The 12,529-nt window shown below is 38.1% G+C and overlaps 2 protein-coding genes across 2 annotated transcripts in view; one reads left to right on the plus strand and one right to left on the minus strand.

Annotated features, from left to right (window-relative positions):
* Positions 1-12,529, minus strand: part of PPM1D (protein phosphatase, Mg2+/Mn2+ dependent 1D) — a 56,242-nt gene that overhangs the window by 31,627 nt on the left and 12,086 nt on the right. Inside the window, exon 2 of the mRNA XM_017539727.2 lies at positions 1,507-1,735. Coding sequence (XP_017395216.1) covers positions 1,507-1,735 — 229 coding nt within the window. The remainder of the gene's footprint in view (positions 1-1,506; positions 1,736-12,529) is intronic.
* The window catches only part of LOC108312027 (heterogeneous nuclear ribonucleoprotein A3-like), a 1,907-nt gene continuing 979 nt past the window's right edge, over positions 11,602-12,529 (plus strand). Inside the window, exon 1 of the mRNA XM_037742437.1 lies at positions 11,602-12,525. Coding sequence (XP_037598365.1) covers positions 11,691-12,525 — 835 coding nt within the window. The 5' untranslated portion in view covers positions 11,602-11,690. The remainder of the gene's footprint in view (positions 12,526-12,529) is intronic.

Raw genomic sequence — 12,529 nt, forward strand, 5'->3', positions numbered from 1 at the left:
CCAGGATGGTCTCGATCTCTTGACCTCGTGATCCACCCGCCTTGGCCTCCCAAAGTGCTGGGATTACAGGCTTGAGCCACCGCGCCCGGCCTAGAAATGTAATTTTATATCCTGCTTTTTTTGTGACCATAAGCATTTTTCTGTATCATTAAACATTCCCCATATACATGGGAGTTTATATTACTCTGTCTATCTTTACTTGGAAAAATTTTAAAACACCAGGAGTTTTATAAACTTATCTATAACTGTCATTTTTAATGGCTGTATCACATTCAGTATTATGAATATGTTTGCTAAATATACTTAACCATTCTCTAGCTGTTGGGCCTTCAAGTTACTTCCAGCCTTTTACAGTCATTAAAAATAATGCAATCAATAACTCTATTCAGATATTTTTGTCCACAATTCAGATTTCTTCTTTAGAATAGATTCCTGAAATTACTGTTAATAAACATTTAAAGCTAATGGTATATTTATTTTCTATATAGGTAGTACCAATTTATAAATCCGACCAACAGTGTAACCATTTCAACAAAAACACTGAAGGAATCTCTTTGGTTTTTTTAATCTTTATTAATCTAATAACAGGAAATAGTTTCATTTTAATGTTTAACTTTTTTTCCTCCAAATGTTTAATACTGTTTTGCATTTTTTGTGTTGTTAAAATTTTCTCTCCTATCCAGGGGTGCCATGCACTTTAGTACTTTATTAATTTGTTGAACTCCTTATAGTTTAAGGATGCTAATTATTTTCCTTAGTTTGTTATTTCTCTGCAAAAGGCCAATTTTGATTTAATAAAAGCAAAAAAGAGGAGGCAAGTAATGATATTACGGGAAGGTTTTATTTAGAATGATTATTTAGAAATCACTGGATTCTATTCAACTTGCTTCATACCCTCAATTTTTAACCATTAGTATTGAGATAATTTTAAAATCTTCTCATGTTATTCACTCTCTTGATTTTTAGAATAATCTTTAAGTTTTAATCATAAAAATATAATACTGAAATCAATTTCAGTTCCTAGTTTACAAATTACCTACACATTGAAACACTAAGTCCAAACAAAGAAAATAATAATTGGAAAGGTCTGCTGTAAATCTGAAATCAATGAAAAAAGCTGAAGGTTAATTCTAACTTAACTTTTTACCCCAGCCAGATTCAAAGTATTCTACTCTGGAACTCCAAGAGCTGCTCTGTCTAGATTCTGAAGATAATGTTGATCAGTATTTATGTGAAAGGTTTCAATAAAGACTTGTATTGTATTGTTCCTTGAGGCCCACTGAAATATTATTTCCTTTGAGTCATTACCAGAAATGAACAGTCAATTCACAATAATGAGAAAAATATGAATGCACATACATGGGTACTACATCAGACAAACTAAAAAACCTGTAACACTAAGAAAGTAACTTGAATAAAAAGGAGAGTAGTAGGTCAATTTCATTAGCAAAGCATAAAAGGACTAAATAGAACTCAGAGAGGAAAGAGAAAACAACAGAATGTTACCTCCCACCAAGTCCTTCGATTCGTTCTCTTTCCTTGGGAAGTTCTGGCTTATGGTCCTGTGTCACCTCCACAGCTCTGACAAAATCATCCTTTGGGTCATCCTGAATTCCAAGAACCACCCCTGAGTCACCTACGTGAGCTACATACATCTTCATGCCCCGTATGATGACCACACTGGCAGTTGTCCCTGATGTGCTGGGAAGACCTGTCATAGTCTTTGGCCATTCCGCTGTAATAAGAAATAAAATATTTTACTCTTACAAATATAAGCATTAATACACTGTCAGGATACAAATGGCAACATACCCCGAATGAGCATGTTAACATTAGAATTAGCATAGAAAAAAAATTAGGAAAAATTTAAGAAAACTACTAAAGGACTTAGGTTAATCAATCAATACATTAATAAATTAATTCTACAAAAAATATAATTATAATACAGCTATCAAACCAATCCTAACAGAAACATACCACAGGATAGGTTTACTACTGCTACATAACTTAGTCCTAACTACACTGAAAGGAAAGAATATGTTAAGAGGTTTTTTTAAATCTGAGTCAGTTTTGATTCAAAAGAGTTTTGCTATCATTTAGCCCGCTACTAAGCATCTGTTTACTAATCTAATCTCCCTTCGAAAAGGCTTTCTGAAAAACCTACTTGATTTGGTTTTTATTTTTGTTTTTTAGACAAAAGTCTTACTCTGTTACCCAGGCTAGAGTGCAGTGGTGTGATCTCGGCTCACTGCAACCTCTGCCTCCCAGGTTCAAATGATTCTCCTGACTCAGCCTCCCAAGTAGCTAGAATTACAGGTGCCCACCACCATCCCTAGCTAATTTTTTTATTTTTAGTAGAGATGGGGTTTTACCATGTTGGCCAGGCGGGTCTCAAATTCCTGACCTCAAGTGATCCACCCACCTCGGCCTCCCAAAGTGCTGGGGTTATAGGCGTGAGCCACTGCACCTGGCTTGATTTGTTTTTGAAGTAACTATTTTGAATAGTCACTACTTAACAAATAACATTTACTGAGTTATTACCAGGTCCTATACTAAGAGCTTTACATGTATTATTTCAAATAATGCTTGTGACAAACTTATGAGACAGATAGGATTATTCATTCATTTATTTTACTTATTCCTCATCTTGCAGATAAGGATATCAATGCTTTGAATAATTAAGAAAACTGCTTGAGATAACTCAAATATTTAGTGGCAGAATCCCTGTATATTAAATTACAAACCCTATATTGTTTAATTAAATTCACTGTCATTCAACAATTCTAAAGTATTCTGTAACACTAAACAAACTACAACTTATAGTTCTTGATGGCAAAGTCCAAACAATGACATATTCTCCCCACCGAAATCCCACTGAAAGGACAGAACATAAATATTACAAAAAGTCTGGCCGGGCATAGTGGCTCATGCCTGTAATCCCAGCACTTTGAGAGGCCGAGGCGGGGGGGATCACCCGAGGTTTGGAGTTCGAGACCAGCATGGAAAAACCCCGAGTTACCCAAAAAAAAAAAAAGAGAGAAAAGAAAAGAAAACGTCCACAGCAGTTATGAAACACATAGAAAGGTCATAAGCAAAGATGAAGAGTTCCTGGAAGTTTAAACAAATAGAATTATGTTAAGAAAAAAAGTCAAAATGCAGTCTTATAATCCAACATAAGCAAAAAGGACAATCAGTAATAGACAGTAAATGAATCTTCCCTTTTTAACAGAGTCCCAGCAAAGTTCAAAAAGCAGGGTGGCAAAGGATGAGGGCAGGAATGGATGGTAGGAGGTTGGCAGATAAATTTTCAAACTGCAGAAGCTGGGTCAGTGTCTAAACTCTCCACACAGTAAGGTGAAATATTTAAGTTCCCAAAGTGCCACTAACTGTAACACCTCTCTTTTAAGGGAAATGCTAATTTGTTGATGGGTGTGATAGACTCTCAAAAGGAGGTAGAATAACAAATAGAGCCTAATAAAACTAAGGAGGATATAGGTCAGGTATGGTGGCTCATGCCTGTAAACTCAGCACTTTGGGAAGCCAAGGCGGATCACTTGAGGTCAGGAGTTTGAGACCAGCCTGGCCAACGTGGTAAAACTCCATCTCTACTAAAAATACAAAAAGTAGCCGGGTATGGTGCCACATGCTTGTATGATCGCAGCTACTTGGGAGGCTGAAGCAGGAGAATCACTTGAATCCGGGAGGCAGAGGTTGCAGTGAGCCCACATTGTGCCACTGCACTCCAGCCTGGGCAGCCTGGGCAACAAGTGGGAAATTCCGTCTCAAAAAACAACAACAAAAACAACAACAACAAACCAGAAACAAAATAACAACAACAAAAACTAGGCAGAGTCCCAGATGACTTTCATGGCTACAAAGATCAACTCTCTAATATATTCAGGTTAACTAGTTCTTTTTTTTTCCCCATTATATACTCTGAAAACACATCTTCATACCCTAAAATAGCATGTGTATCTCATTATATCCCACAATACAGAATGTCCTGTCACTCACAGCAGAGTGCTACCTGGAATATATGAAATAATGACCTCCACAACTGCTGAGAGAAAATAGAACAGGTATCAATATTGAGCAAGCCAGAAATTCATTCATATACACATACATATATACATATAATATGAGTATAGGCAATCAAGAATTATCAGATTATTTGATATAGAAATAAATAAATACATGTAAAGCCACCTGCATCAGTACCAGACACATAATAAGGTGCTCAATAAATGTTAGTTCTTGTTGTTATGACTCCTATTTAAGAAATACAAACAAATCATATACCATAATCAAGTGGAATTTATTCCCAAGAAAAGAATAAACAAATATAATAAAGTTGTAGAATACATAATCAACATACTAAAATCAGTTGCATTTCTATTCACTAACTGTCCCAAAAAAAGTTAAGAAAACAATCCTATTTACAATAGCATCAAAAAGAATCAAATACTTAGGAATAAATTTAACAAAGGAGGTGAAAGGTCTGTACACTCAAACTGTGAGATGCTGATGAAAAAAATTTAGAGAAGACAAAAATAAATGTCAAAAATCTGTGTCCATGGATTGCAAGAATATTGTTAAAATCTCCATACTAACTAAAGAGATCTACAGATTTAATGCAATCTCTATCAAAATTCCAATGACATTTTCCACAAAAATAGAAAAAAATTTTAAAAAATTCATACAGAACCACAAAAAACCCCAAATAGGTAAAGCAATCTTGAGAAAGAGCAAAGCTTAAAAGGCATCACATTTCCTGATTTAAAACTGTAGTACAAAGCTATAGTAATCAAAACAGTATGGTAGAGATATAAAGATACACCAAGGGAATAGAAAAGAGAGCACAGAAATAAACCCACGCATATATGGTCAACTAATCTTTTGACAAGGGCTCCAAAAACACACCCTGCGGCAGCCTGGCCAACATGGTGAAACCCCATCTCTACCAAAAAATACAAAAATTAGGCGGGCGTGCACACCTGTAGTTCCAGCTACTCAGGAGGCTGAGGTGGGAGAATCACTTGAACCCAAGAGGCAGAGGTTGCAGTGAGTGGAGATGGCGTCACTGCACTCCAGCCTGGGCAACAGGGTGAGATCCTGTCTCAAAAACAAAACAAAACAATACAACAACACACTGAGGAAAGGACAGTCTTTAATAAATGGCATTGGAAAAACTGGATATCCACATGCAAAAGAAAATTGTACCCTTGTCTTACACCATACACAAAAATTAACTGGAAATTGATTAAAAACTGAAATGTACGACTTGAAAGCATAAAACTCAGGCCAGGCATGGTAGCTTACGCCTGTAATCCCAGCACTTTGGGAGGCTGAGGTGGTCAGATCACCTGGGGTCAGGAGCTCCAGACCAGCCTGGCCAACATGGTGAAACCCCGTCTCTACTAAAAATACAAAAATTACCGGGGTGTGGTGGCACACTCCTGTAATCCCAGCTACTCGGGAGGCTGAGGAAGGACAACTGCTTGAAACTGGGAGTTGGAGGTTGCAGTGAGCCAAGATCAAACTATTGCACTTGTGCCTGGGTGGGACAGAGCGAGACTCCACCAGAGAACAGAGGGGCAGGGGGAGGGGCAGGGGGAGAGGGGAGGGGCAGGGGGAGGGGCAGGGGAGAGAAGAGAGAGAGAAGACAACAGAAGAGAAGACAAGAAAAAGCATAAAACTCCTAGAAAAAAAAATAAGGAAAAGCTCCTTGACAATGGTCTTGGCAATTACTTTTTGAATATGACACCAAAAGAAATGGCAACAAAAGCAGAAATAAACAGGAGGGCTACATCAAACTAAGAGGCTTCTATATGGGAAAGGAAACCATCAACAAAATGAAAAGGCAACCTACAGGAGAAAATATTTATAAACTTTCACTATGTGATAAGAGATTAATATCCAAAATATATAAGGAACTCTTACAACTCAACAGCAAANAAAAAAAAAAAAAAAAAAAAAAAAAAAAAAAAAAGCAAACAAATAAAAACTGGACAAATGACCTGAATAGACATTTGCTAAAGAAGTCACACAAAGAGCCAACAAGTATATAAACAGAAGCTCAACATCTCTTATCATGAGGGAAATTCAAATCAAAACCACAATGAGGCAGGAGGATTGCTTGAGGCCAGGAATTTATAACCAACCTAGACAACACAGTGAGACCCATGTCCACTAAAAATTTAAAAATTAGCTGGGCATGGTAGCACAAACCTAGCAACTCAGGAGGCCGAGACAGTAGGATCCCTTGAGCCCAGGGAGTCTGGGGCTACAGTGAGCCAGGATCACACCACTGCACTCCAGCCTGAGCAACAGAGCAAGACCTGTCCCAAAAAAATTTTAAAAAAAAGAGAGATACAACCTCACGCCTGTTAGGATGGCTACTATCAAAAAGGTAACAGTAAACAAGTGCTGGAAAGGATGTGAAGAAGGGAGAACACTTGTACACTGCTGATGGAAATGTAAATTAGCATAGCCATTGTGGAAGATATTATAGAATTAAAAATAAAAATATAAGTACCATATGACTCAGGAATTGCACCTCTAAATGTATATCCAAAGAAAATGAAATCAGTCTCTCAGAGAGATACATGTACCTCAACGGTCCCTGCAGAATTATTCAAAACATCCAAGATATGGAAACAATCTAAGTATCCAGCAAGAGATAAGTGGATAAAGAATATGTACGTATACACAATGGAATATCGCTCAGCCATAAAAAAGAAGGAAATCCTACCATGTGCAACTCAAGGATGAACCTTTAGGACATTATGCTAAGTGAAACATGCCAAACACAGAAAAAACAAATACTGTATGATCTTACTTATACGGGGAATCTAAAGAAAAAGTCACAGAAGGAACAAGTAGAAGGATGGCTGCCAGGGGTTAGGGCTTGGGAGATGTTGGTCAAAGGGTACAAACTTTCCTTTATAAGAAGAATAAGTTCTTAGTATCTAATGTTTAACACAGAGACTATAGTTAATACTGTTTTGTATACTTGAAATTTGCTGAAAATAGATCTTGATTGTTCTCACCACCAAAAAAAGGTAACTATGTGAGGTGATGGATGTGCTAATCAACTTGATTGTGGTAATCATTTCACAATGTATACATATATAAAATCATCACATTGTACATCTTTTTAAAAAGCAACTACAAAAGTCTATTCTTCAGAAGATATCATTACTGGAACGAAAAAAGAACTCACAGAATGGAAGAGGATACACACACACACACACACACACACACACACACACACGCATGCACCAAAGGAAAAGCATCCAGAATACATAAAATGTTGCTACAAATCAAATCAATGAGACAGACTACCCAAATAAGAGAATGGACAAAAAGCTTAAGGCTTTTACAAAAGAGGAAATCCAAAAAGCCACAAAACATGCAAAGGTATTCAGTTTCTTTAATCATTAGGGAAATACTAATTTAAAACCACAATGAGATAGCACTGCATAACTACGAGACTACATAACTTAAAAGTTTGACAATAGCAATTGAACTGTGGTTAAGAAAACGCAGCAACATGGACTATCATCAATTACTGTGAGAATGTATACTGGTACATTTCAGGAAACATTTAGGCACTACTTAGTAAAGGTAAAGATATGTATACTCTTTGACTACCTTCTAGGTATATACCACAAACTAACATACATATAAAACAAATACATGAGTCAACAATGGCAGTGCATGCCTGTAGTACCAGCTACTCAGGAGGTTGAGGCAGGAGGATCACTTGAGCCCAGGAGTTTATAGCCTGGGAAATATAGCAAGACCGTCTCTAAAACAATAATTAAAAATTACATATGAATGTTCAAAGCACCATCGTTAATAAGGGCTAAAAATGGGCAACAGCCCAAGTTGTTCAATGTGAAAATGAACACCACTACATAAAACACATAAGAATCTCCCAAGAAGCACTGGATAAAAGAACACATACAGCATGGTTTTCTTCAAAAACAACCAACATGTTTAGAGAAAAGTGGTAGAACTGTTAAGAAAAACAAGTAAACCATTACAGAACTCTCATCACAAAAGTCAGGAAGGTAGCTTTTTAGGGGGAGATAGAAATATGAGATCAGAAAGGACACAGAAATATCTACAGTGCAGACAATGTTCTCTTGCCAAACTGAATGGTGTTCTGTTTATAATTATTCACTAAAGTGTACATTTTATGTTTTATGACCTTTCTATACATATATTTCATAATATTTAAAATTTTTTAAAAGCAGCAAGAAGGTATATTTTGCTAGCAGAAATCATAGCAAGGACAGCTCTGTAGCCCAGCCAGTTGTGCAATCTGGTTACAGAAGTTATTTCCTAGAAGCTCAGCCTAGAGTATATTGCATGCTTCTTTAGCCCTTTCAATTATTTTGGGTGTTTACTAGCTTTTGATAAAACTGTTTTTTTTTTTTTTTTTTTTTTTCCCCGACAGGGTCTCAATATGTTGCCCAGGCTGGAGTGCATGCTATTGACAGGTATGATCAAGGCATACTACAGCCTTGAACTCCTGGGTTCAAGCAATCCTCCTGTCTCAGCCTCTCAAGCAGCTGGGACTACAAGCATGTGCCACCATGCCTGGCTATGCCCTTTCTTTTTAAACAAGTTGAAGTAAATTAAAAAAAAAAAAAACTTCTACTACAATAAATATGAATGAATAAATGAGATGAACTCTCAGAAAGAGCTCTAAGGCACATTTAAAAAACAAAACTTGGCAGGATACAGTGGCTCATGCCTACAATCACAGTGCTTTTGGAGGCCAAGGTGGAAGGATTACTTGAGGCCAGGAGCTCAAGACCAGCTTGGGGAACACAGCCATACTCTTGTCTTTACAACAACAACAACAACAAAAACTTTTTTTAATTAACTTTTTTAAATTAGGTGTGGTGGCATGCATCTGTTAGTTCTAATTTCTTCGGAGGGGGAGGCAGGAGCTTCACTTGTGCAGTGAGCTATAACCATGCCACTGTACTCAGACTGGGCGACAGAGCAAGACTCCGTCTCTTAAAGAAGAAAAAAGAATAAAAGAAAGAAAATAAAATTTACCTACAGTATATAAGTAATTTAGCCATTCACAAAAATAACCTATAACAAAATGGCAAGTGAAAAACAAATCTAAAAATAAATATCCTTAGATGCAATGCTATTCAAGTCACACTTTTGGTCAAAAGCCTAACATGAACAAAGAGATATTTTGCAATGACCTAAAAATGATGACTAATCCATACTTTTCCTATTCATTTGAAATGTCACCTTTATTATATACTACATTTTGCCTTAGATCTATTTCTGAACTCATCCTATTAATCTATTTATAGTACTTTTTAATAATTGGTAGTTTAAATATCCCTCAATTAATTCTTTCTTTTTTTTTTTTTCTTTTTTTTTTTGACGGAATCTCGCTCTGTCACCCAGCCTGGAGTACAGTGGCACGATCTCAGCTTTGCCTCCTGGGTTCAAGTGATTCTCCTGTCTCAATCTCCTAGTAGCTGGGATTACAGGCATGCACCACCACACCCAGCTAATATTTTTGTATTTATAGTAGAGATGGAGTTTCACCATATTGGCCAGGCTGGTGTCAAACTCCTGACCTCTGGTGATCCACTCACGTTGACCTCCCAAAGTCCTGGGATTACAAGTGTGAGCCACCATGCCTAGCCTTCCTTTTTTTTGAGACAGAGCCTTGCTCTGTTGCCCAGGCTTGAGTACAGTAGCTCCATCTCAGCTCACAGCAACCTCTGCCAACCAGGTTCAAGCAATTCTTATCCCTCAGCCACCAGAGTAGCTGGGATTACAGTTGTGCACCACCACACCCATAACCCCAGCTACAGGAGGCTGAGGCTGCAGTGAGCCGTGATCATGCCAGTATACTCCAGCCTGGGTGACAGAGCAAGACTTTGCCTCCAAAAAACAAAGCAAACAAAAAAATGATACCTAAAAAGCTGGGTGCAGTCGCTCATGCTTGCAGTCCCAGCTACTTGGGAGGCTGAGACAGGAGGATCACTTGAGCCCAGGAGTCAGAAGCTGTAGTGCACTGTGATTGAACATGGGGCTCACACCTGTAATCCCAGCACTTTGAGAGGCCAAGGCAGGAGGACAGCTTGAGCCCAGCAGTTCAAGGCCAGTCTATGCAACATAGTAAGACCCTATCTCTACCCCCCACCAAAAAAAAAGAAAGGAAATTCTTCCACACAGTTTTCCAAAGGAAGTTTAGTAGCAACTTGCAAAATTTAAAAACCTTCTTAAGATTCTGACTGAAACGGCACTAAATTTATACATTAAGGAACTGATATTTTTATACTGTCTTCCTTATAGTATTTCTTGTTTTCTACTTTATATTTTAATCTTTAATGATATAAAACTAGGAGTGCATTAAAAGACAGCATCAGATAGTACATTAACTCTTGCTTAAGTATTCTTTTTTTTTTTTTTCTGAGACAGAGTCTTACTCTGTCACCCAGAGTGCAGTGCAGTGGTGCAATCCTGGCTCACTGCAACCTCTGCTTACTGAGCTCAAGGAATCCTCTTATCACTCAGCCTCCTGAGGAGCTGGGTTTGCGGGGGCTACAGGTGCTCGCCACCACACCCAGCTAATTTTTGTATTGTTTATATAGATAGGGTTCCACTATGTTGCCCAGGGTGGTCTTGAACTCCTAGGCTCAAGCAACCTGCCCACCTCAGCCTCTGAAAGTGCTGGGATTAGAGGAGTGAGCCACAATACCCAGCCTAAGGAAAATGTTCTTAAGCAAGAAAATACACATGTCATAAAGGCAAAACCAGTAAATTTTTGTTAACATAAAAATATAAAATTCTTAATAAACTAAAGCTATTATAACTAATTATAGAATGTGTATGTTCTTTGTGAAAATTTAAACCTTAGGACACTTAAGTACAAACTTATGTATGTATCAATTACTATCCACTGATTCTTTTAACTCTCAAGAGGTAGGTACTGTCACCTCTATTTTATAGGTAAGGATACCTTAGTGCAAACAGGTTTACTCAAGGGCACAAAGGTAGTAAACGGAGAAGCTGGGATTCGAACCTAGGCAGTACAACTCTAGAGCACATACTCCCAATCACTTAAGAGTTCTTACAGAATTCTAATTCCAAAGTAGTATGGAGATGTAAAGCCTTCAGGGAAGCAATTTGAAAACATTTATTAGTAACCATCAAAAGGCATACATTATTTAAGCAAAGTAATTCAGTTTTGAGAATTTTTTTTCTGAAGAAATGGTCCAAATTAAAAAAAAAGGCTATACTGCTTTCACTTTAGCCCTAATTTAAAGGGCTTATTTAAGCAGTAAAACTATTTAGTATTACATAATACACACCTCCTCCGTGTCTATAGACTGAATGGAATCTCAATTAGCTAGACAAAAACTAATAGCTTCTCCTCAAAACTCTTAATTGATAAGTTAGGAAGCCTATTATGGTAAGAAAAGGCCAAGTGCAAGACTTTGGAGCACCCTAACAATGAGACTCTACTCCAAAATAAGAAAAGCACTGTCACATCCCTCGAAGAATCACAAAGATTCCTGCCATTGGTAAAACATGAAAGAAGAAGGGGTAGTAGAAACGCGTCACGTGACGACTGGCCCCGCCTCTTCCTCTCGGTCCCATATTGAACTCGAGTTGGAAGAGGCGAGTCCGGTCTCAAAATGGAGGTAAAACCGCCGCCCGGTCGCCCCCAGCCCGACTCCGGCCGTTGCCGTCGCCGCCGGGGGGAGGAGGGCCATGATCCAAAGGAACCAGAGCAGTTGAGAAAACTGTTTATTGGTGGTCTGAGCTTTGAAACTACAGATGATAGTTTAAGAGAACATTTTGAGAAATGGGGCACACTTACAGATTGTGTGGTAATGAGAGATCCGCAAACCAAACGTTCCAGGGGCTTTGGTTTTGTGACTTACTCTTGTGTTGAAGAGGTGGATGCAGCTATGTGTGCTCGACCACACAAGGTTGATGGGCGTGTAGTGGAACCAAAGAGAGCTGTTTCTAGAGAGGATTCTGTAAACCCTGGTGCCCATCTAACGGTGAAGAAAATTTTTGTTGGTGGTATTAAAGAAGATACAGAAGAGTATAATTTGAGAGACTACTTTGAAAAGTATGGCAAGATTGAAACCATAGAAGTTATGGAAGACAGGCAGAGTGGAAAAAAGAGAGGATTTGCTTTTGTAACTTTTGATGATCATGATACAGTTGATAAAATTGTTGTTCAGAAATACCATACTATTAATGGGCATAATTGTGAAGTGAAAAAGGCCCTTTCTAAACAAGAGATGCAGTCTGCTGGATCACAGAGAGGTCGTGGAGGTGGATCTGGCAATTTTATGGGTCGTGGAGGAAACTTTGGAGGTGGTGGAGGTAATTTTGGCCGTGGTGGAAACTTTGGTGGAAGAGGAGGTTATGGTGGTGGAGTTGGTGGCAGCAGAGGTAGTTATGGAGGAGGTGATGGTGGATATAATGGATTTGGTGATGGTGGCAACTATGGCGGGGGTCC

The sequence above is a fragment of the Cebus imitator genome, unplaced genomic scaffold (assembly GCF_001604975.1).
Source record: "Cebus imitator isolate Cc_AM_T3 unplaced genomic scaffold, Cebus_imitator-1.0 Scaffold121, whole genome shotgun sequence".
Classification (NCBI taxonomy): Eukaryota; Metazoa; Chordata; class Mammalia; order Primates; family Cebidae; genus Cebus; species Cebus imitator.